At 41.5% G+C, this 25846-nt stretch overlaps 1 protein-coding gene and 1 long non-coding RNA gene across 7 annotated transcripts in view; one reads left to right on the top strand and one right to left on the bottom strand.

Moving 5' to 3' along the window:
* The window catches only part of oxr1a (oxidation resistance 1a), a 182430-nt gene that overhangs the window by 90668 nt on the left and 65916 nt on the right, over positions 1–25846 (top strand). Inside the window, exon 1 of one of the 6 annotated variants that reach the window (XM_012924768.3) lies at positions 16311–16657. The exons of the other annotated variants lie outside the window; for them this stretch is intronic. Coding sequence (XP_012780222.1) covers positions 16501–16657 — 157 coding nt within the window. The 5' untranslated portion in view covers positions 16311–16500. Of the gene's footprint in view, positions 1–16310; positions 16658–25846 lie in introns of those variants that run through there. 6 annotated transcript variants of the gene reach the window in all.
* On the bottom strand, positions 989–9808 carry LOC143420938 (uncharacterized). Its single transcript, XR_013100688.1, has 4 exons — positions 9491–9808; positions 3323–3428; positions 3111–3202; positions 989–1317 (listed from the first exon to the last, which is right to left on the bottom strand). It is a non-coding gene; the product is annotated as an uncharacterized LOC143420938 (long non-coding RNA).

Below are 25846 nucleotides of genomic sequence, written 5' to 3' on the forward strand. Positions count from 1 at the left end.
CAGGGACTAACAAATTATTATTATTGTTATGTGGAATGTTGGAAAGCTTGACTGACAAGAACAAGATGACAGAGAAAAATGAGAACAAGGGACTATATGTGTTACTGGTGGGTGATTAACTGATTAAAACTGCGTAAAAAGTTAGCCGTTTTCCTTTGTCTTTTTGTCTTTGCTCTTACCAGCTACAGCCACTGCTGAGTCCACGAGGAATTCAAAATTCCATAATCCCCACTTGCCCCTGGGATGCATTGATACATGTTTTGTTGCTCCTGTTATGCTCCATAGTAGTGAAACATCTGGATCTAAAGTTTTTTTTTTGACCAGTTCAATTTTCATTCCTGTTTTATTTATATAGTACAATCACAACAATAGTCCCCTGAAGTTGCTCTATATGTATGGGAAATACCCAACAATAATACAGATTAAAACCCCAACAATCAAATCAATGTGAGCAAGCACTTGGCAACAGTGGGAAAGAAAAACTCCCTTTTAACAGGAAGAAACCTCTGGCAGAGCCAGGCTCAGGGAGGGACAGCAATCTGCCACGGCCTGTTGGGGGTGAGGGGGAGGGAGACAGGATGAAAAAAGCGTCCATTACAACCAGAGAAGATACTAAGACTTGGTATCAGGGCTGATCCAGAAACATTTTTATGGATCATTAGCCGCGAAGGAAGGCAATAAGAGTCTCATCCTTCCCACAATGCACTGTGCTGTGTTACAAACCTTTGCCTTCTGGTGTTGCTGCTCGCTGCCTTAATGACAGACATGAGAGCGCTTGAGAGTGAAAATGACTTTGAGAAAATCTGCAGAATTAGATTATCTGAGCTGCTTATGATACCAAAAACTAATATTTCTCCTCTGTTTTTGTCATCAGGAAAGATCAGAGTAAATATATTTTCATGACGCTGCTTCTTATCACCATGTAAAACCCAGCGTTTCTATGGTCACATCGTTTCCAACAGTCGAGAGGTGAACATCTTAGATGCAGGAGGATAACTTTTATTGTGTCAAATGATATGCCAGTATAGGTACTCCTTTTATTTACCCGCTTTAATATGTTCACCACCAGGGGGTAGCGTGTTTCCAGAAAGTTTTTAGTGCAGTCAGAAGTAAGTTTGCAGTTTATAGTCCATTTTTCTAAATACCTGGACTTCTACATTAGCAACAGTGCTTTCTTTGCATCCAGCGATTTTTCTTCTTCTTCACATGTTGTACTCAGATTGTCCCCTCTAAGCTTCCTCCTGGATCTCGATACTTCCAGGAGTAGCTGGTCAGCTGACCTAAAAGACCGACAGGGTGTGTAGGGATGAAGAAGCCCTACACACCAGAAGAGAGTCAAAGCAGGGCAAGATTGGGAAAGTATTAAAAAACAAACATAAGAATTTTAAAATAAACTCTAAAAGACACAGACAGCCAGTGCAGTGAGGCCAGCACAGGGATTATATGCTGTCTTGTATGAGTTCCTGTTAGCAGTCATGCAGCAGCATCTTGAACCAGCTGCAGATGTGAGATCAACGACTGACTGACTCCCACTGACTCTGCGTTTCTTCCGCTGGGTCTCACATTTTTTTTAATCCACACAGCTTTTATATTTGTGAAAAAAAAAGATAAAAAGTGAGCATAGTTAGTGAGTACAGTGTGGTTCATGTGTCAGACATGTAATTTTTACTAAAAAGGTGCAATTTTGAGTCCCTGCTTTCAAATAATTGCCTAATGGCCACTTATTCCGTTTTAGGTGAGTAAGAGGTGACTTCAGACTCACTGTTTTTGACATGAAATGCAAATGGACATTAGGTATGATGTAAACTTCAGCTGTTTGTCATATATCTGTCTGATATACATTTCTGTAAAGATTAGGTTGATATAACCATTCTATTAGTTTGCTGTAGAACTCCAGACATAGTATTTGTGGTCTGGAAAGAGAGTTTGGCAACATTTGTTTTATTAGAATTGCATTTCATAAAGATGAGTCAAACTTTAAACCAGACAAATGGAAATATCCTGCTTACTCACTGCTGAGCTGTTATTACAGACCATGTATGATGCAGACTATAAGGGCAAAGGAGGACTCTTCTGCTATGAAATCCACCTTAAGTGTAAGTTGCCACTATGCTTTGCATCCCCTGAGTGAATAAGAACGACAGAGGGATTGGATGAACGTTTGTCAGAGAGAATAACCGTTAAAATGAGAAGGGAGAGAGGGAGAGTAAGAGCCATCGGTCACGCTCTGGCAGCAGCACCCACAGCCATGCCAGGGTGCTTTTGCCAGCGGTGCTGCTTGTGTGCGCTGAGATAAGCTCAAGCCTTCCTGCCTTGGCAGTATAGGCCGGTCACGTAGAACCAGAAGGCAGCTTAGCCCCACTGCAAATCCAGTGAAGTGTCTTACTTTCACTTCCTCCCACACAGCCTCGTTCTCTGCCTTTTTCAGGGTTTCAAGCTTTCTCTCTCCTCAGCATCTCCCAACTCTTGTTTGACACTGCATGTTCACTATAGAGATCGGTGTTTATCTTCCTAGGAACCACTGAATTAGCAGAAACATGGAAGAGGTGGAAAGATGTGAGTCATGCAGATGTTTGGTGTGGAACTACAGCTGGCATATTCAGAGATTTCAGGTTTGAGACTGTTGGCTGGGTAAAAGAAGTCATTTAAATAAACAGGAGATGAATTCTTATTTTTTTTTAGCCATGTTCAATATGAAGATCTCCTAAAAGGCTAGCCATTTCACACCAAGTAGTGTAAAGCTAGATATACAGATGAAGACAAAATTCTACCACCTATGAAACTGAAAGTTTCTCTCAAAATTTTGTGCGCAGTCAGGGGTTAAAATGGGATTCAGCAGGTGGGGGAATCCTAAAATCAGTTGTAGTTGCTCAGCATGGTAGAGGATCACAACTCACAATAATTTAAATTAAGAGCTGGCAGTGATCAGCTGACCTGCGGCTCTTTGTGGATGTACACAACTGCAAACGAACCTGTTTATCCTGCACTAATATATGAATGTACATGAAAAATGTCACATGTACAGACCCAATATCTGATTTACAAACACGAGGACTTACATGTAAGCTTTACATATCCAGTTTATGGAATACCACTGAGAGAGTCCTTACCTTTAAATCTAACCTCTCTTCTTCCTCTCCTGTCCTGTCTTCCTTACTTTTCTCCATCTCTGAGTGAAGTTGGCTCTATGTCTTTTCTCCTCCTGTGAAATACAGCAACTGGACTTTAAGCTAGCAACACACTGTGTGACAAACTGCACACAAACAGTTTGTGTGTTTGCTGAGGTTTGTTAAGCTGATAGAAACGTTGCATTTGAAATTACCTGCCACATAAAAAGTATTGCTCCCTTTATGCTCACTCGTCTTGTTCTAGCGAGATGCTGAAGTATGCGACCGCAGCTTGTGGACACTTGCAATCATTCCTGTGCTCTGCCAAAAAGTAAAAACACCAGCCTACTTTAACTTCTGACTTTGGCACACGGTTTTGCATCTTTCATATCTTTTTGTGCGACGCAAACAGGATTGCCTCTTATCCTTTAATGCTCAGGCTCAAATTGGTTCGATGTTTGATGGCCTGCAGTGAAACCTAAAGTAACAACCCAGTTTTGAAAATGTAAGAAGTAGAAAGTACCGATATTTATTTAAAAATGTCAGGACTAAATGTAAAAAGTTGTCAGACAATAAATACTCAAGTAAAGTCCAGATACCTGAAATTTCTATTTAAGTACAGTAACAAGGTATTTGTACTTCATTATTTACCACCTCTGACAATAATAGACTTATTAAACAAAAAAAAACAAAAAAAATGACCAAGATCAGTATTATTAGCTGGAAAAAAACTAAAAATTTCTTAACCATAGCACAAACCACTGCTGTGCAATGATGTGCTTTAACTCTATAAGACTCAAAGCTTGTAAAATCAAGTTAAAACTTATGATTTTCTTCCAATTTTACACCCAGTATTAAAACCTCAAGCGTTTGACCTGTCAGAAGCTACTAAAAACTAAAGAAGTTAGCTTAGACATGAGAAAAAGACTTGTGGATGCTCACAAAGTAGAAGGTGGATATATAAAGTTGTCACAGTTTTTCCAAATGTCAAGAACTGGAGTGAGATATATCATCAACAATTTAAAGAGAGCCACACAGTACAGAACAAGCCTGGCAGAAGTAGGAAGCCTTCAAAGACTGTAAAGCAAACTAGTGAGAGATGTGTCTGAAGACCCCAGAACAACTGCCAAGATATAAATACAAGTCAAGAGTCAATAAGAGTCGACAGTCTTGACTTGGCTGACTGTGAACCTGGAGACTGAAGTATGCTAAGGACAACCAGGAGAAAGACTACCCATACTAGAATTGTGTCCTTTGGTCAGATGAGACAAAACTAGAACTTTGGCCAGAGAGAGCTAATGTTAGAAGACAGAAGGGAGAGGAGTACCACCCAAAGAACACCCTCCCGACAGTGAAACAAGGAGGTGGCAGTATCTTGCTGCTTCAGTGCATCTGGAACTGGGAATTTCAATTTCAATTCCTTCAAGTTGGAAGGAATAATATGTGAAGATTTTGAAAGAAAACCTCAAGTAGTCAACAGCAAAACTGGATCCCTAAAACATGCGTTGCTCCTTGAGAAGAACTACCTCTAACTCTGACTTTAATACCACTGAAAATCTGTGGAATGAACTGAAGACTAAGAACAAGCCAGAAGACCGTCGAATCTGCAAGAGACTGAGAGATTAGCCAAAGAAGAATCGGCTGGGATTGCTCAGGAAACTACAACAAACGACTGCAGGCACAACTGACACAACAAGACATAATGTGGATTGCACAACACTGGACATTATATTTCTTTATTTCCAGTTAATACTTGTACAGCTGCTGTTATTGTGTATATATTTATTTATATTTCTTCATACATTCTTATATAGTTCTATATTGTGTATTTTGTTGCACAGTTATTTTATTTTCAACTTTAATTTATATATTTTATCTTATTCTTTCCCAGTTAAATTTACCCTTCATTCTAATTTGTGTTGTACAGTTATTTCATTTTTAACCTTAATTTATATTTTATTCCTTCCTAGTTAAATTTACCCTTTTTAATTTTTCATATTTATTTCCTATCTTATTCATAGCCTTTTCCTTTTTTTGTTTTCTTTAGGTCACGAGCAGTTGTCCAAGCATTTCACTACATATCGTACTGTGTATGACTGTGTACGTGACAAATAAAATTTGAATTTGAATTTGAATTTGAATTTGAACTGACTATTAGCATCAGGTGGGGTAATAATTCTGTCCTCATCTGCATTGTCTTCAGAGAGATATGTTTTGATATACTATATTCAGTGTTAAAATAGAGTTTATTATCAAAGCCATTGTTAAAAGCAGAGCTCTGTGCAGGTAACTGAAAGTTTAATTCCTATTCACAGCTATGCAGCCATATGAACAAGGCACTACACACACACACACACACACACACAGCAGTCTTTGCATACACACTAGGGGTTAAGGCAGTTTGGGTAATATTGTACAAGAACTTTGACAGTTAATCCGGTGAAAGCAGCTGTGCCTGCAGGGTAGCACAGTCTACACTGCATGTTGATAAGAAAAGGCTCACAACAGCATGCCCAAAGGGCTGCATTTATACTGAGCAGCACCAGAAGCAGTCAAATCACACTGTTCTTGCAAACCTTAATTGGGATATCTGATACTTGTGGATGGGCTTTTTTTCTGTCTGTAAACAACAAAGCAGTGATTAGTTTTATTCAGGTACTGCTTGTAATAGCACCTGCAGTGTTTTTAGTTTGATGTAGACGTATCACGATGTGCGTCCATGCACTTTGAGGCCGTGCACAAGAAGTGTTTACATGCATGTACATACCTGATTTGATATATCCGCACTGCAATATGAGAGAGGTGGACAGACACATGCACCTCAGACCTGCACAGACACCCAGGAGGCCTCAGGAACCATTTTTACAAAGGTTAATAGTATGCTTTAGTCATCCCCAGACAGCAAGGGAGCCGCTTTGATGTTAACTTGGTTACAGGGAGGGAATGTCACCTCTGTTTTACCAGGTTTTGACTTTTTACTTGTGCTTATTATTCTCGGAGCGCTCTCCACGTTCTTATCCAGACCAGACTAGCTGCTCTGCGGATTTAATTACATCCCATTGGTGCCCTCTAAACTTCCTCTTTGTATCATGATTGCAAACAATAGGAGTTAAAAGGTGACCTGAATGCAAATGACATTTTCTGTATTGAAACGGTTGGTCCTATTGCAAAGCCAGACGAAGCAGCTCACAACCAAATTTATGCAGGCATTGAACATCTCTGGTTCCATCAATATTACACTAATTAGGCTGCATCCAGAGTGAATTAAGGTGAACATCCATTTAGCCAAACGCCATGTTTATAGAAGAGGAGGTATTGTTACACCTGTAGTTTAAAGAGGAGTTGCAGCTGCTGCTGCATGCAAATGCTATGAAACCTGTTTGCTGTGGACAGACTTGTGTATGCAGGACAGACATGCAACTAAGAGGATAAGAGGTTCACTTCTCCTTAGACTGTCTCAATGTTACACGGATCACAATGATGTTAGCCCTGTCGCAAATGGCCTTTAATATATTTGTCTGACATTTGTCATTCCTGAATGACGCGTGCACTCCCTAAATCAGTTCTGTGCACCTTTTATGCCCTTAGTTTTTCATAAGGAAATGATATGAGATTAACTTCAAACAGACCTTCACATTCCCCTGTTTCAAGGACACTTAATGTAGATTTGTATCCACAGCATAGTATGCTGTCATATGTATGACTCAACACTGTGTGGATCTAAATCGCTGCACTGAATCACATCTTGGCCAGCAGCAAAAGCCACAGAGATTTGTAGCCACCAAGGCCGTTGTTAGGTTTTTTTTTTTCCCCTTCTCCTTTTTTTCCCACTTTGACAGAAACAAAAACATTAATGTTTTCTTCTGGAGTGAAAGAAAGCAGTGCAAGGAAAAGAGGCTGAATTTACTGCAGCACCACTGTAAAAGATCTATGGGTCGGATTTATTGGCCTGCCGGTGTAATTACGTTGACCGGGGAGTCTCTCGGTGGCCCTCTTCTCGTTGGGCTCAATTTATAAATGCCACAGAGGCAGTAATCCCACTGTTTCCCCACTTAGTTTGGAAAGGGCTGTAGCCATCCTCTGGCTAGGATTGATTACATATAGCTCAAATGAAGAGTAAGCAGTTTTCCACTGTCGAACGCCAAGACCGGCCCCAGCTATTGATTCATTTTACAGCGGAGGGAAAATAAGATCTGCCACTTCGCATAACGGTTGATATTTGTTTCTCTTTGCTCATGAATTTATGGGCTCCCGTTGTTTAAGAACGGCTCTATTTCCCCAGTATCTAATGTACATACTAAAAACAGAAGAAACCCTGCTTATGCGACGGCAGGCGCTGTAAAGCATTATTACTCAGTGCCTTTAAGGAGTCGATAAATCTCACAGTTATGGATGATATTTATGGAAAAAGTAACCGAATTTACAGCAGCACTGGAATCGGATTGCTCGTACGAAACACTACAAGTTGTGTTAATGTAGATCCTTAATGATATACAACTGTTTGATCTGTGTCTTGCATTGTTCATTGCTAATCTTTTTCAGACATTTTCTAATTTTGATGCAGCTGAAAATGGTTATTATTATCATCATCATCAGTGATAATAATAATAATAATGATACAACTTTGCTGTCATCCCAATTGTTTTGTTTTTAGACATTATTCATGCAATAAGCACTCAGCAGAATAATGTTCATTGTTACTGCCCGACTCCACCTTTCCTACACTGAAATCAGATTTTGTGCTAACTTATTAGGGGATTTACGTGAAGTACAGTGGTAGTAAATCTGTTTGTACTCATTTTAAATTGGTATTGTTGAATTCTACTGCACTGTTTACGCTTTACTATCCAGTTTCATATATTGTCATAACTTTCCAATCAGCTCAAATGTCGTGTTTGATTGGAGGAATTCCAGGGTTACAATGTTATTATGGAAAAAACATATCAAATGGATAATGAATATTTGCTAATGTTTGGTGAAGTACAAGACGAGAAGTATTTTTTTTCCATATTTTTATGGCTGTGTTACTTCAGAGTGAGCAATCACTTTAATTTTTGTAGCATCCATTGTACTTGTGGCTTTTATCCCATCAGTGGATATAATGACAAGAGATGGGAAAATTTAGCTGAGCAATCAACGGCTAGAATCGCGACTCATCCACATCCACCTTGAGCTCTTCTTCCTGGCCTGATTAGAATGTCGAATACTTTATATTATAAATGCTTCTGGGGCCATGTTTGCCATGTACTGGTTTATTCAAGAGGAAGAATAGCTGGGGGACAGGATTTAGTCGGCCAGCATAGTGCGCTGCCTTTTCGCCACACGGGTCATTGCTCTGGACATTTGCTGGATGGCAGGGTTCTGGAAAACTGCCACAGAGACGTGAAGCAGCAGAAGTTACATACATCAAGTTTGAGCTCTACAAGTATTGGTACAGCAGGGGAAAACACACAGCCATCAAAGGACAAAGTCGTTATGAAAATGGGCTTTAAAATTGCTCTTCTTGGTTTTGATTCAGTTGAATTCCTATCGGTTATTTAGGAGAAGTGAGTTGTCTTTGGTTTCGCTACTGACTTATCTGAAATCTATTTTTGCCTTTGCAATTTATTTTACTTTGTAATGCATTTTGTAACTACCCCAAAATATGATTGAATGATGAAGACAAAACAATAAAACCACAGTGGATGCTTAGTCAATGCTGAATGCCTCAGTGCTTAGGTGCAATATCGGTCTTTAGACACAACAAAGCAGTGTAAAGTAAAATAAAGTAAAATTTACCCAGAGCTATGTGTTGCAAAGCTGTGATATTATATGTCCAAGCAAACAAATGGAGCATAGACACAGCTGGTCAGCTCAGGTCTCACGTAAAGAAATGACCTTTTCTCACAGTGTTGCCCTACAGAGGTCCGGCTCCAGCTCACGCATCTTTAGCCACAGTTCACCAACAGCATTCTTTATGTTGGTGTTTGTCACAGCTAGACTTTTACAAAAAAAGTCAATGGTCTCTTCAAAAAAGGGAAATAGTTACCCCTCTTGTTTAAAAGTTCCTCTCTTGGTGGTCACCGTGCTACTTTCTAAGGGATTTTTTTACTTTACAGCTGTAGCTGTTTACAGTGCCACGCACTACACATTTTGTAGGAAGCATGACGTTTGTGCCACTGGGCTACATCCATTTATCAGAGAAATGTGTGATTTGTGCAAAAAATACACGTCAAATTCTAGATCCACAGTCTGGTTGTTGTAAGCTAAAGTTGCTAGGGAAAAAGCTAGCATAGCTTTGTTCAAAGAAATCAACCAACGTTTTCTAAAGCTAAGTAAAATGGTTCATTCTGCTCATTTAAGCAGGACATCAGTTAAAAAGATCTTTAAGGAGAGTAACTTACCTTTTAAAAGATCTCAGCAGTCTTTAGACTAAGCTAAGCTAACACATCCCAGCTTTAGCGCCATCTAGGTCGACCTTTTAGCTCTGAGCGAGAAATCGAATTAATTTATTTTACAAAACGTTCCAAAACATTTCCAACTCAATTTATTTCTCATTTCATTTTTACCCCTGCAGTTTTTATTCTCACACTCAACCTCTTTGTGTGTCTTTAAAAGGCTATTCAACTTTACTCTTTAAATGAAAGAAAATCACTTATCAAAGTCAGATTATCATCACCTTTTTCAGTGACAGTAAGAAAAGCCTTTCAGATGATTTTTGATTAGTTCTGTAGGATATTTATTTTTAAAAGATTAACAGATTTATATCTACATGAAATTAACATTCACTTAGCAACATCATAAGCTGCGTATCGATAGACTGACACCATATTTAACTTAAATGTGTTTCATTAACTGAGCCGGAGTGATTCATTAACGAGTTCCTCCCTGCGCAGTTAATTACGTCGTCACTGGGTCCTAATTCACTCATGTAACTACTGTGGACTCATCCAAAAGGTTGCATCCATTTAACCACGGTAACATCTCGCACCTCGAGTGATGCAATATGCCCCCGGCTCGTAACTTCCCCAACAAATTATCCATGTACTGCATCTCCTGGTGGGGAGAGATTCATTATCCAATTTAGCGTACACGTGGAACAAGTGATATCAGGTGATAGATGAAAAGAGCCTGGGATGACGACAGTTTTACAGCAGACGGAGAGAGCGCGCAGAGGCTTTTAGCATCTTTGTCGGATTTAAGATGTCCATTTGGCTCTTAATTCCCCCCACACCGCCCCCATCCCACAGCCCTTTGCTGTATCTCGTCACAGAGTCTAATGCCCGTCCAGGGTGAAGAGGCTTATGTAGAGGATTCTTTGTGCTTTTGTGCTTTGGCTGAAAGCTGAATGATTCATGTTAGGCTAATGATGAAATTTATGACTGCGTCTGCGTTTAAAAGAAAGCAATTAACTCCTGAAGAGTTCAGCTTGGATAATAAAGTGGACGCAGACATAACAGAGCATTTGTTTTGTTTATGTGCCTCGGTGTTGTAGCACCGCTTTTCTGCCTCCCTGTCAGGTTTATTGTGGACTCAACCTTCAGTGCAAGGCTGGGCTTTATTATTTTAATAAATTGCCTTGTATGAAGAGAGCAGTGGTGCATGTCTGATGCATGTCCCTTCCCTTCCTTCCTCGCCCCCTCCTTCTTTCTCATCCACTATCATCCTGCTTCTCCCTTTCGTCTTCCCTCGTTCTCTCTGCGCCTGTAATTAAGCATCTTCTGGTGGCTGTCAGGTAATTATAAGCAGAATTTTGCCAGGCAGTAAAATGAAAAGCATCCACACAGATGGAAGAGAGAGGCAAGCGGTTGGTGCTTCGCACCGAGCCAGCAGTCATCATTCGCCGGGGGCCCACCCAGCCTCTTGTGGCGGCTTCAGACAGGGCGAACGCCCACAGAGGATAGATGACCAAGAGTAGAGGGGGTGGAAGTGGCGGAGAAAGATAGCCCGCTCTGAAGGCACCGCCCATCGATCACCACTAGCCACCTTGTAGAACTGTCCGAAGAGAGAAAAAAGGCAATAACAGGGGGGTGAATTGATGTGGCGGCAGGTCAGTGTCAGGCTGGGTGCTACAACAACAACCTTAACCATCACCTCCTTGTTTCCTGTCTTTGCTAAAGGCATTAAGCTAAAACACAGAGGCTTATTTCAGCACTCTGACATCATGTATCAACCTGACTGTGGAGCCTTTATTCATCCAGTCTCATTTATTCCTGTATCTGTTTCTCTCTGTGTACATAAGACTCTTAGAGGCAACTAAAGATCCACTTTTTGGATGATATATTTGGATCCCGTGGTCACAAATCCGCATTATAGTGAGGAGAAACCGTTAGCTAAGGTCTGCTGAATGAGTTCAATATAAAACCAAATGTATAAAAGAGCACAACTGACTGTGACAAGCAGCTTATCTTCTAAAATAGAACACCTCTTTTAAAGGTTCAGTTTTTCCTCATGGCAGCAGTGTTGTAGTTTATGTGTTGTGTCAAAGTTTAGCTTTAACCTTGAAGCATGACATTGACCTTGCCTTTTTGATATAAGCTGGCATGAGATTTGAGATTGGTTATCTCTACTCCAACTCGCAAGGCTGTAGCCCAGCGAAGAGCTTGATGATTTGCTATTTGATGGCCAGTTTAAAAAAAAAAAGAACTCCAAACACTGACTGAAAGTAATCATTGAACTACTTACATGTGATCCCTTCTCATTTCGGTCATTGTCTTTGCTAATAAGAAGGCACACATCTAATCTTTACACTAAGCTGGGCTGTTGGTCTCTTGGCTTCAGCTCGACAAACTTGAGTGTGGTGTCGATCCGGTCAGTTTGGTCAGAGAAGAATTTACATATTCTAATAAAAACATGTACAGACTTAGAGCTTCTTGAATGAAAGGAGAAACGTCTTCAAGGAAACTTCAAGAAGTTGCGTTTCCTTGAAGATGTCACCCTGCACGACATGTGTTAAAGTTTCCTACAATAACCTAGATGACTGAGAACCTTTACGGACTTGTACAGACACGGTGTTTACAGCTCTGTCACAGTCTGCAGTGTCGCACTCCAGCATCCAAACCACACCCCAGCACCACAAACATAATCCTTCTATTTCTGCACTTAAAAACAGCGCTGCTGCACATTCATGGAAAGAACCTGATCAGTGGTCTGCTTGTGGCTTATTTAACAAGTCACAAATACACAACAGTGATACAAGAGGATAAAGCAGCATTCGCTTAAGTGAGGTCCTGGCTTGTGTCCAGTCCTCAGTGCATGAGCTTGAAGTGTGCTTTCTCTATGCTATCCACCCCACAATCATCATGTCTGGTTTCAAAACACCATGATGCCAGTGCACAAAATCCTCAGCTCGGGACTTCAAAGCAGGTCTTCACAAATCAGTGAATGACGTCACTCAGGCTGTGCGCATCTCTCCTATGCAGTCTGTGGTTAAATGCATGGTTACTCATTGCTGCTTGCATCCCACTGATAAGAGTTTCACACATGATTTATCAATGCTGGATTATGACTCATGGGCCAAATAGCCTCGCACAAATGTTTGTATAGTCCCATGTAAGCAGCAAGATGGAAGGTGCTCCGCAGCGTTCGTGCAAAATCAAGGCAAACATTTGACTGACAGCAGTCAGACTTATATAATCACTGCTCTGAGTAATTAAAAGGCGCATTTCTCCAGATGATCCAGTGACTCAGCCTGGCATTGTTCTGGCTTTAACAGGCACCACACAACATTCGATTCATGTTTCCCTCTCATGAATATTTGGCTCCTGCTGTCAATGTGAAAAACATGTTCATCTGTTGTAGTACTGACAAGCTTTTGAGAGGCAAAGCTTTACTTCCCTAGTGAAACAGCCCGAGAGAAAGCGGCATTTTCTGACAAGAGCTGTTAAACACCTGTGATTGCTGCCATTGTCTGTATGCCTCCGCTTGATTCCTCCTGGCAGCAAACCGTCTTTATTGGTCGTCATCTTGTAAGAGCTGCGGGATAATAGAGCATAACGCTCATGAAACACAGGACAATTTGTGCTGTACATTCTGTGCGTACACTCCAGCTCTGTTAGATGCTTCTGGAAATGCCACGTGAGATGCGTTCACTACAAGCAACCAGTGCCGTACACGGAAAGGCTCGGTTGTGTTTGCCAGCAGGTGCATTTGTGTCACACGAGTGAACTCTGCGCTGTGTTTTTCTAGTGATTTCCACCGCAAACGAAAAAAAAAAAAAAGTTTGGAAGAAGGGGCAGACTATGTGAGAAATGGGCATACGGTAAGCGTGTGCACATGCTAACACAGGCTTTACAGTGCATGCACATGCTCAGCGTGTTGCTTCAGCTCAGACTGCTTATGCAACATTACTTGTGACTTCTGTTCATTGATAACAGGGAAAGTGGCAGCAGCTCCCCGGTGGCCTGCGTGTTTCTTCGTAATGAAAACGTCCCTGTTCTCAGGATTAGGTGCCAACCAACCTGGCTCTGAATGGGAAACTGCTGAGATTAACACCCAGATGATGACAAAGGCTCACGCACAGGACCCTCTCAGGGCCTTTGTTGACAGCAGCTGACATCAACTGGGGTTTTTTTTAATGCAGGTACTTGAACAGCAAGATTTCTCCATTAAACAAAATGGTCCTCAAATACTGCTCTGATCCAGATAGAAATTAATAAGAAAGGTTATGATATAGCTTTTGCGTGCCTTGTAAACACGCAACCAAATTAGAACGTGTCCCTTTAGGATATTGTAAATATACCTAATATAATGGTCTGTAAGTCCACAGAAACGGGATAATTTGCAAAAATTCAGAAGGACATAACAGCGTAATAAATGTCAGTTAGCTAATTTGCTCCAGGGTCTCTTTAATCACCTCTAAAATACACGAAATACACACATCAAACATGCAGGCTTAAGGAGAACAAAGTAACTCATATAATTTCCATGCAATGATGCTCATAGTCGGATGAGCACAGAGGGAATTCTTTCATTTTTCCCTCTTTGGTCACATTTACGGCTTAATTAGAGAGTGGAGGAGTTCTCTGAGAAAATAGGTCTTTAAAACTAGATTGGGTGTTATTGTTTGGCGTGCACGACTGCTCGGTATATCTCTAATCCTATGGGGTTACAGCGCAGAGAGGATGGCTCCCTCTGAGTATGTTATGGATGATTTGATGACGGCTCTGGGCAGCTGTACAGCAACACAGTACATCACGCAGCTACGAGGCCCCGCAGTGGGGTGGGGTTTGTTGGGGTGGCGCTGGGCCAGTGTAAAGACATTGCTCAAGTGCCAAGTGTACCAGCAGGGCGCTACACAAGGTCAGAGAGGAAAAAAGTGGGACAGGTGCTTATGATTCAAAGTCAAATATAAAAATATATGCTGTCGAAGTTGTTTGTGTGCTATATTCTTTTCATTTGTGAAGTAAAAAAAACACTAGTTTGAACAGTCCCCCTGCTTCAGGCTCACATATGTTTAGACTGGATCTGTCACAAAACACCTCTTCTCCCGCGTGACTGCAGGGCAGCTGAAACGCAGCGCGATAAGGTGCCGATCATTTGTAATAGCTGATTAAGTGGTTAATTAAAGAAAATTTCGAGCATTCAGGCTTTCCGGCTTATAAGCGTGTCTCTGATTGATTTTTCTTGTAAATTAAACATCCTAGGAACAGGAATTGGGGGCATTTAGGGGACATTTTTCAGCTTTATTACAGACTAAATGAGTAATTGTCCAGTCATTAAATCAAGTGACATATTAATAGACAGTGAAAGCAGGCATTTAGTTGCAGCCCTGCTTGTTTGAACAGAACCACAAAGGCAGATGATGTCAAAGATGATGAGGAAAAAGTCATTTTTTTCTCAAAATAAAAAAAAAAAGTAAAATCTCATATATTCAAAACTGCATTTGTTCTGATGCACTATTGTAATACCCACGCTACCTAAGGCAACCAGCAGATGGAGCACTTTCAGTATTGAAAATGGCTGGCACTCTCAAACCTCACTGCTTCAATGCACTCAGATATAACAGATGCTTTAACCTCAGCTGGCCTTGCACACATACTGGGAATGAGACACGGGTGCTTTTCCTGTCTGATTATCCTTGCAAAGAAAAGTTCTCCCCCCTCCCCATCTTTAACGTTTCTCATGTGAATGTGTTGCTGGATCATTACAGGGCCTGTCTTTACACTCTTTACTTACCAGAGCAGCTCTGCCCCCCTGGGATAAATAATGAATCACAGGCTCTCCAGCTCACAACCTGAGGCTGCTTCCCAATCATCACACCCTGTTCCGGTCTGCCGGCTTTTCACTTTTCCATGTTCATTTGCGCACAGCAAATGCCATCTCTGCCTATCCATCAGTGGACGAGCAGACGCGTATATGTCGCAGCTCTCAGAGTTCTCACTTTGGATCCTTGAGTCACTTACAGTATGGGCACGGAGGTGTACTTTGCCTCCGGATGTGAGAGTCTCAATTTATTAGAATGTTATTAAGGTGGGAGTCAGATGGATGCCAGGGTGCTATAAAGCCCCACACTTGATGGCAATCAAATCTCCTAGCAACGATGTGGAAATCGGTGTGGGCTGTGCTGAGCTTCATTTTTTTCCCCTTTTTATTTTTTTATTTGTAAAGATTTTTTTCAAGTTCAGGTTTCATGAATGACTTTTTAAAAGTCTGCGTTCAATCAGCACTGAATCTGTAACTTGTGATTCATTGCAAATGAACTTCAGCATTAAAAAAATATTTGCAAACCTAAAGAATGTAACCTGAAGTAACAATATGTGAACCCTGCCTGTAAAGTAAAAGCTGCATTCAAATGCTTATCTGTGGATAAAATTGAATTTTAAGCTTTGTTTGACCAAAATCCTTAGCCATACACTCATCTATGAGCATGTAATGTGTGGTTTATAACACAGTGTAGCTGCAAACACATTTAAATACTTATGTGTTTATCTTCTTGCATCTTCAAGCTTACAAACCTATTAATCATTACTCTGGATAAAAAAACAACTTAAAGTGCTACCATGTTATACACAGTTTGTAAGCAATAGGAACACAATACTACAACTAATTCAGACTTTCCTAAAGCAAAGTAAAGCGGTTAGCTATGTTATTGAGGAGGCTACATCAAATATAGGAACCTTCTGTGGAATGCAGTTAGTGTAAATGTGGGCCAATAGGGCAGTAGGCTGCACTGGAAGACAGCCTGTTGCGTTCGAGTCCACTAGGGGCAAAAACAGTGCGCACCCGTTGACGTGTTTCAAATAGTTCCTGTTTTGGAATGTGTGGAGTAGTTGAGGTTCGTTCACACTACGAGTTTGAGTGTCGCTGCTTTGTCAGCATTGTTTTTCTTTTTGCGCGATGAGAGCGGCTATTTAAACACTTTTGAAAACTCTTTTTATTAGCTAAGCTAGCTAGGTTCTGCAGCCGTACAGTAATGGACTACATATTTTCTGTCACGGGCAGCGGCGCGAGAGTTGTCAGGGATGCAATCTCTCAGAGACTGTGGCCCGGACCCGTGCAGGACTCGGTCCACCTAGAGCAGCACAACACTGGGACGACACATGACAGAAGTACCGTCTACTCCAGGACAGGTCAGTCTCACAACAGCTGTGCTCGCTGAGAGTTTTGCTGTGTACGCTCTCAACTTTACAGAGCGAAACAAGCCTGCAGCGCACGCCTCGGAGAGTGCTTCCAAACTCCCTTTGAAAGTCATCGAGTTTAACGTATACTCGTGGATTTTCTCCTTCCCTTACCCAACACTACACGTGTTAAGGTTTTGCAATAAAGAGAAACTCCCACATTTAGCTTCCGCAACGTTTAACTAGTAAAATCTGACGCGTTGCTATATATTTTCAACTTTTATTTTCGAGTTTTGCCAGCCATTTCCGCAGCGATCTATCGCAGCTTTCAGTGCAGTCAAAAGTTACGCGTATTAAATGAAACTGAGCGTTTCCACAAAGGTTCAAACACGGATTGACACGTTGCGTAACGACTGCACTTTTTAAGTTCCCAACTGTCAAGCACTTGTTGCTGCCAGCAGAGCCCCGTCAGCTGACCCAGTCACTTTTAATGGGCTCATTAAACTCGCAACATTGGTCGTGTTGTCCTTGGCAGGGCCTCAAAAACATTACACAAAACAGTACACTTTAACCCAGCTAACGTTGTATGGTCAGCTGGGTTAAAGAGCCATACTGCAGATTTATAAAGAACAGTTTTTGCAGTACTTTACATTGTGCAATATGCTAAAAAAAAAGAAGAAAGAAAGAAAGAAAAGGGAAAACAAGCTTAAGCTTCATGAGCTTTCATTGTGCAATTGTGGCTCATGCACACATGATTTATGAAAAAAAAGAAAACCTCCCAGAGTGTCCAGTCACAGGGCTGTATGCTTCCAGTTGCATCCCTACAGCTGAGCTCATGTTAATTAATAAGGGATCGGCTAGGTACATGTCCTCTGTGGTTGCATTCTCCCTGTCCACATTGTTATGAGGATGCAGTGCATGTAACAAGTGAAGCATTTCAAATATTTCAGATCAGCAGGCAGTGCATGCTTTAAAGCATCCAGTCAGTGAGTGAACAAGTATGTCCTCAAGGCGTTTCACATCGGGGGAGTATCTCCATGTTAATGAAGATTGGATTTTTTTTCCCCTTCTCCCCTCCTCTTTCTGCTTCGCATCTCACACTTAATTTGTGATGAGACCCATCAGTGCCTCCTCTGACTTTGAATCAAAAGCGCAGAAATGTAGTGCCATTGAAGTGAAAAGCAGAAACGGCTCGGAGCTCTTGTCCCTCCTTCCGCCCAGATATCACACGGAAGGCTGTGCGCTGTTACTTAGAATTAATTGGTCGCTGTGAAAACCAGGAAAGTTGCAGTGTGAGGGCACGCTTCGTTTTTAAATGTACAGGAGGTTTGACGCTCGTGCAGAGTCATCAGGCTCCAGAGCTCAGTGGTGGGCAGGTTAATTGTTCGATCTAATTAGGACAAAGATTAATCAGATGCATGCTCTGCTGCTCTTGAAACGCCACGGATGGCATTCGGGTTCATTAGTAGTCCCCGTGCCTCTCTCCCTGTCTCTCTGGACAGCGGGGGTTGTTTGGGAGAGCAGGCTGCTGCCGCCCCACTAAGACTGAGACTAACTTGACATGGAGTCAGGTTGTGGAAGTGTGCAGACGATGTTAGAGACGGGTAACTCTACAGTAGAACTTCTACAGGAACTGTGGGTGGGCAGTGTGCTACATTACAGCTCAATAATGGCCCAGTTGGTGCACAACTGGGCCAGTTTACCCTAACCCCTGAGTAACAGACAGCAACCTCACCTATCTGTGCTCCAGCTGCTGTGTGAGGAATGAAACGGCCCTCTGTGAACCTCTATTTCTGGAGCAGAGGCCTCTCTGTGTTAAGATACACGCAGCTACTCATATTTCATATTTAGTTTAATAATAATGGATTGGATTTATATAGCGCTTTTCAAGGCACCCAAAGCGCTTTACAATGCCACTATTCTTTCACTCTCACATTCACACACTGGTGGAGGCAAGCTACAGTTGTAGCCACAGCTGCCCTGGGGCAGACTGACAGAAGCGAGGCTGCCATATCGCGCCATCGGCCCCCAACACCAGTAGGCGGTAGGGTAAAGTGTCTTGCCCAAGGACACAACGACCAGGACAGAGAGCCCAGGGATCGAACCGGCGACCTTCCGGTTACAGATACGCTTCCCAACCCCCTGAGCCACGGTTAATGATCAAACCTGGTTTGCCAAAGAAAGTCAAAGGCCTTTCCACATTCTCAACCATAATAGCCAAGTCAAACAAGTCAAAGTCAGATCTGTGAATGAAGTCACACTTGAGTTGGTGATGTTCCTGTACTTCCAGTTCCAGGTGCCAAGAGGGGTAATTTCCTCAGGTAGAGTCTGCAGAAATGCACGCTTACTGAAAGCATTCATAAAGGGCTCGAAATGTCAGATTGTCTAGGAGAGAGTCCTCATGCACTTTACGATGTGTCAGTAGGACAGCCTTGAGACCTTAGTGGGTATTTGTCTCTAAGAGCAGATCCAAAGAGGCTAGAATAAGCCTTGAACTGAGACAAGCGTTCTAAGCTGCTTCTGTATACAACCAGGGGCGTGTGTGATTAGTTAATGACATGATAAAGCAATGCCACCCTAACTCATAAACACTAGAAAGGCTAATCAGTTAACCTAATTATTCAGATTTTATTGATATACAGTACTAGGGCTGCTCAATTAATCGAATTTTAATCACGATTACGATCTGGGCTTTCAACGATCATTAAAAATGACTGAGCCGATTATTAGCCCCTCCCTCATTTATCCGCGACACCTTAAAGGCCGTCTGTGAAAATATTGTCGGGCATAAACCGGTCCGTGGCGCAAAAAAGGTTGGAGACCGCTGATTAAGAGGACCCGAGGGAAGCTCGGAAAGCTAAGCAGAAGTTATTTGGAGAGGAGAGTGACTGCCGTTGGTTGAAAAGAGAGTTTAAAAAAAAAAAAAACTTCAGTGGTGTTGCACACCATTTTATATTATTTTTTTAAAGTTATTGTTAACCCTTTAAAGCCGGTCAGAGCAGCACGCTCCGTTTTGCGTAACTATTTTTAAATCCCTGTAGAACCTGAACCGTGTAAGCTAGCGCAATAATTTGTTTTGCATATGAAACCGGAGGAGTTGTACTTACATCTGATGCCATCAGCTTGTCCTAGGTCACGGTTTCGTTCCACATATAGCTTTGCAAAAATTGCATAAAAAGCGCTTGCGGGAACAAAAACATAATATTCCAGAAACACGCTTCGCCGTTCCTATCAGCTGTTCGTAACACTTCCCACAGTGAAATGATGCACATGCTGTTTTCTTTGCAAATTTGCATCATAGGATTGTTTTTTGTTTTTCCTGCAGTATATAAAAATTGTTGTATCTCCAAAATAAAACTATGAAGACACTCAAAATAAATTTCCTGTGGTGGGAAACTATTTTTTTGCAACTTTATTGTATTTAAAGTTTTGAGGGATAAACCTCTTAAATTTCTCCAAGTAGAAATATATGTAAACAAAACAAAAGCGATTTTCAATTTTTTTTGTAGTTTATTGCACTTTTTTGCAATTTATGTAATTACTATGGACTTAATGCATACATATTATTAAAATATGGGCTATAACAGTTGTATTGATGTATAGCAACTTGAAATGCTCCCACAAATGGCACTACAGCATGTAAAAAAAATAATAATATAAGCTCTGGTGGACTTGGTTCTATGGTAGGTCTTAAAGGGTTAAATAAATATCGTCAAATAATCGTGATTATCATTTTTGCCATAATCGAGCAGCCCTATACAGTACAATGCAAGATAACTGTTGGTTGCGAGATGTTACACAGCAAACCGTCGCCATCAGGAGCATCTCTCTGTCTCTCTGTAACAAAGTTGTAAAGAAGTAAGCTGGTAAGTGAAGCTTAAGCTAAGATATCAGAGTCAGAGTAAACTTTCACATATTTACTCGGCTGGGGCAATGTGTAACCACTTTCTGCACAGGCACGTGGACTTTAACCTTTAAGGAACAAAGCAAACTAGTGCAGCATAATGTTTGTTTGCAACGTTATTGCACGCACACTTCTACACACCATGTTTAAATTTGTTTGTTGAATTGCGCTCAGTGTTGACTGTGTTTTCTGACTGCCATCAATGCTAGAAAATCGTTTATATATAACATATCTTACATTTTTGAAGAAAATACTATGGGATGGTATAGTATGTGTAATATTAGTGTCATCCCAGGTACTTTTTGTGGTGTATGCTTTGTACTTTTACTGCCTTTAAATAAGAAATTAAAAAGAACCACACTGCATTAGTTTGTTTACAACACGATGTGTGTCATTGATGTTGTATAGCCAGGTTCTTGCCAGTACACTGCGCTAGAGGGAATTTAAAAGTAAACTACTTTCAGAGTTCTCACGCTAGGAAGCCTTCACACGCCCTCCCACTTCACAGTGCAACAGCCTGAAAACCTTGAACTGTGTTTTGGAGCCTGAGATGACGAGGGAGGTCGGCGGAACTGGGAGGTTTTCCGTCATGAGGAACAAAGAATAAACAATCAGAAGTGTAGCTTTGGTTGCTACACTTGAACCTTTTCAAGACATGTCCCTTTCTGACATAATAAGATGCACTGAGATGAAAAAGACATGCAAAAGCAGTGTAAACACAAAGAAGTGCCACACCTGCAGACGTTGGGTCACATGCTACAGCTCAGCTTGCTGTTTCAGATCGAGTCCACCAGCGATCCTGTTCAGCTGTAATCGGCGGCATGTGACACTTTCTGGATGTTTTGAGAGTTTGCACTGGTTAAAGTGATACACTTGTGTGTATGCTTACAATGTACTTTCCCTTCTGTGGTTTGTCTATGTGTAAGTCTACAAACGAAAAAGGAAAGGAAGTTCAGAGAAGTTGTTCTTCTGTTTTCGTAGACAGATGGGTAAGATAATTATGGCTGAAGACTAATTTGGATCAGATCCCTGAAACTGAGATCTTTTCTGCAATATATGGTTCCAGATTTCTATTTTAAATAACGAAGTCTCAATTTAATAGGTGCCTGTGAACCGATAAAACAAAAACTGATGCATCATGATGATGCATGTAAAAAGGCAACAATTTAGCCCATAAAATCATAGTTTTCCTGCTTTTTAGGTTTGTTTATTTTCTTGCAAGCCCTTAACCTATAAGGTAGCTTCTGCTGCAGAGTGCATTGTTTGTTGGGAACTGGAACACGTACATGCAGCACTGCTGGTAATTCAAACTTGAGCTCGTCTCTGGCTCTGCTGTCACACCGAAGTGGCCACATAAACAGATTGTGCGCCCAGACTGTATATTAATAGCAGATGATTCATCTGTGCCACGGTCCAAGAGCAGGTTTGTCCTCACGACTTTGAACTCTTCAAAGCATCTCCAGGTTCTTTCACTCCCCCCTGGGGTTTTCACTTATTTGTCAGTGTTCACGTTCACCCTTAGGCTGACACCGACTCCACTGCAGTTATCAGGATGATTCAGAAAGTGCAATCTGCTCTCAGTGCTGTAATGACTGATTTTAATCACCTTCATTTCCAAAAACAGTCCTTGAGCAGTTTGTATTAGCAGGTCACTCGCCCTGCATGCTATTATGTGGCACTCCTGGGAATTTTGATGGCTCTGTCAGGGGAACCTTAGTGGCAGGAGTTCCCGAGGGATCGGCCGACCGTGGCACCGAACACCTGCTCTGCACTTGTGTCTAGGGTTTAAACTAATGACCTGTTTCCTGACCCTTAAAGAGTTCTTCGCCCATGCACGTTGCACTGCATTTCAGAGTGTAATGACCAATGTCTTTCACCAAAAGAATGACAGAATAATGTCAAATAAAAACCTGCAAAATGAGATCAGTTTACGAATAAATACATATCCAGATGAAAGGTAGAGACACTGGTGAGCACTGATGAGAGAAGAGAGCTGACTGGGCCAGTTGATCTTTTTAACAATGTGCTGAAAGGCCTGAAAGGTTTGAAATGAGATGTCAGCATGCTGAATAACATTATGTGCTGTATTCCTCGGATGGGGTCTTGAGGTTTCAAGACAGCAGATGTTTGAAAAAGGCCAGATGAAGAGCACAAATGCAGAGTACACTGAGGCTTAAGGGGAGGTAATTACAACCTGTTCTGCGTGACTCAACTGCTTCTTCTGCATCTTCATCACTCCGGCTGAAAAGAGCACCCAGCCTGAGTAAATATGCAAGGAAGTAATTTCTCTACTTACTGAAAACATCACAAAAACAAAACCGGAGGCTGTTAAAGAGCAGTGATGAGCAGAGTGATGTCGGCTGGAGTTTTCATCTTTTCAAAGTCTCATTTCACTTTAGCATTTGCAGACTTTCTATGTGTAGTTTGTCTGAAGCTGCCAGGCTTTGTTTTTGGTGCCTGTTCGTGGTTCATCGCAGTCTTCCCAACACTTTCCCCATCTGTAATAAGCCAAGCAGTGGGGAGTCTGTGCAAAGAGCTGTTTGATCTACTGTACAGATGACGCTGTCATTCCCCCCGCTGCATAGTGGGGAACACCTGGTGATGTCACTCCTCATGGTGGAAAAAATGATCTTTACCGAGCTTTAAATTGTATTTACTTTAGAGTGGCATTTATACATGCTGGTTAGTAAAGCATGCGTGTACCAGCCCCTAGATCAGGGTTCTACTTTAAATAATTGAGTAATCATGTTGCCTGCTAATGCACACAGATAATTCATTTTGAAGATTATCCTAAGCTTCATTAAGATTGCTTGGCTTTTTCAAAAACCTGGTAAAACTGGTCTAAATGTAGTCTGACATGCTTGTTGTGAGAACAGTTAGTGCCTTTCTCTATTGTCCCAGTCAGCTGCTCTTCCTCTGTCCTCTGGGCTCAGAGCAGAAGCAGGATTTTATTAATGCCCGCTGTACCTAAACTGTTAAAGTCAAGCATTAGGCTAAATTCTGTTTATGCAGATATTTGGTTTCGATCCAGATAGAACTGGAATACAGGGAAAAAGCTGAAGAGCTAAATAATATGGGCCAGGCATTAAAGCTGAAATGTTTCACTCATTAATTAAAGAACATAACAAGATTAAAAGGGCTTTGAAACACAATTTTAGCTGCAGCTGTGCTGTGTTTTTTTTACCAAACAGTCCAATGGAAATATTTGCAGATTCAGTAAGTGCACTGATCAGTGTGCTCTTTATGGCTTAAATCACTATCTGTAAATGTTTAACAAAGCACTCTGACTGTTTGGTTTTTTACCCATGGTTTGAAATGATCACATACAGTTTGAGGAAAAGAGAAACTAGGGAAGAAAAAAAAAAACCTAGCTATCCTCCTTCTTTACCTCCTCTTCCATCGAGGGTTTCAACATTATAAAGGATAATCATTTGTGCATGAAATAGTTTGTGCTTTGTCTCATCCCTCCTGTGTGATAGTTAGTCATGCAGACAGATTTAAAGAGACGGTGTCTTAATTTTTCCCCAGTGATCTCAGCAGACTTGTCTGGCTTAATGGAAAGTGAGCTGTCTGTGTTGGTGGTGCTGTCTCTGTTACTGGTTGGCCATTACAGACTGTGGTTAAATAGGAGGAGCACTTTACATTACTCACTTAGCTGACTACCTTTATTTAACCGAGTGTTGGAGGATGTTAGATTATTAACTGAGGTATAGCTAACATTACTTCAACCTAAAACTTCTCATCCAGGATTCAAACACTCCTGTGTCACACTTTATATTGTAAGCTAAAGAATGCAGAGAAACCCCAACAATCAGACGACCTCCTGTGAGCAAGCATCTGGCAGCAGCGGGAAGGAAAAACTCCCTTTCAACAGGAATAAACTTCCAGCAGAACCTGGCTCAGGGAGAGGCGGCCATCTGCAGCGACTGGCTGGGAGTGAGACAAAACAAAAAGACACACTGTGGAAGAGAGCCAGAGATTAATAATAACTAATAATTAAATGCAAAGTGGTGTATAAACACATAGCGAGTGAAAAGAGGTGAGTGGAGAAGAAACGCTGTGCATCATAAGAAGCCCCCAGGACCCTGGGCCTATTGCAGTGTCTCACTGTAAGCGTTATCTAAAAGAAGAGCTTTAAGCCTAATCTTAAAAGTAGAGAGGATGTCTGTCTCCTGAATCCAAACTGGAAGCTGGTTCCACAGAAGAGGGGCCTGAACGCTGAAGACTTTGCCTCCCAATTTGCTTTTAAATACTCAGGAACCACAAGCAAGCCCGCAGTCTGAGAGCGAAGTGCTCTATTGGAGTGATACGGTACTATAAGCACTTTAAAATAAGATGGGCCCGATTATTCAAGACCTCGAATGTGAGGGGAAGGAGTTTAAATTTGATTCTGGATTTAACAGAGAGCCAATGAAGAGAAGCCAGTGTGCTCTCTCTTTCTTGTCCCTGTCATTACTCTCGCTGCAGCATTTTGGATCAACTGAAGGCTTTTTAAGGAGCTTTTAGGACAACTAGTGCCCATTTCAATGGACGATAACATTCATTTTCTTAGTCAAAAACACTTCTATATAAATATTCCAATACCACAATACCAAATGTACAGTAAATATCCCTGAAAAACAAGAAGTCGACGTATAAAGTAATCCCTTTCAGAGAGGTATATGTTGGTAACCATTAGATTACAGGCAGTGATACTTTAAGCTGGGCAGACACTGTGCGATTTTTTTCAGTCGCGTTATTCAGCTCCTGCTCGAACTGCACGATTGACTCGCAGGGGTTCGTAGGTCACGATGCAGGGTCTCACACTATATGGTCCGATGCTCTGATGCGACCTGAGTGCTCACACTGTGCGTCTATCAAATGAAGGTTATAACAGAAAATCTGTTCCTCTCTGTCTTTCACTCACACACACACACCACCACCATCAACTTTGCTAAATTGCTAATGAAAAACATTGATCAGGCAGCTGTGATTGAACAGCAGTGTAGATCCAACTATTTTCACGGTTGTTGTGGTCGTGATAATTTTGTGATGCCACATCAAAAAGGCTGAGATGAGCTTGCCAAAGTTCTACAAGTTGTGCCTCCATCGCTTGTGTCCAGATCACACGCTGCACTGCTGTGCTGCTCCGTCTTTTCACTTTCATTTCTGTGTTTGCACGTGTGCAGTGTGAGAGGCTGCGGTGACACCCTCACGATGGCCGGCGGGATTTCAAACAGGTTTGATTTTCTTACGACCAAACGATTGATGATCAGCAGATGGTCGTGACGTGTTAATCGCTTCTCGTTACCCCACGT

The sequence above is a fragment of the Maylandia zebra genome, linkage group LG11, assembly GCF_041146795.1.
Source record: "Maylandia zebra isolate NMK-2024a linkage group LG11, Mzebra_GT3a, whole genome shotgun sequence".
Classification (NCBI taxonomy): domain Eukaryota; kingdom Metazoa; phylum Chordata; class Actinopteri; order Cichliformes; family Cichlidae; genus Maylandia; species Maylandia zebra.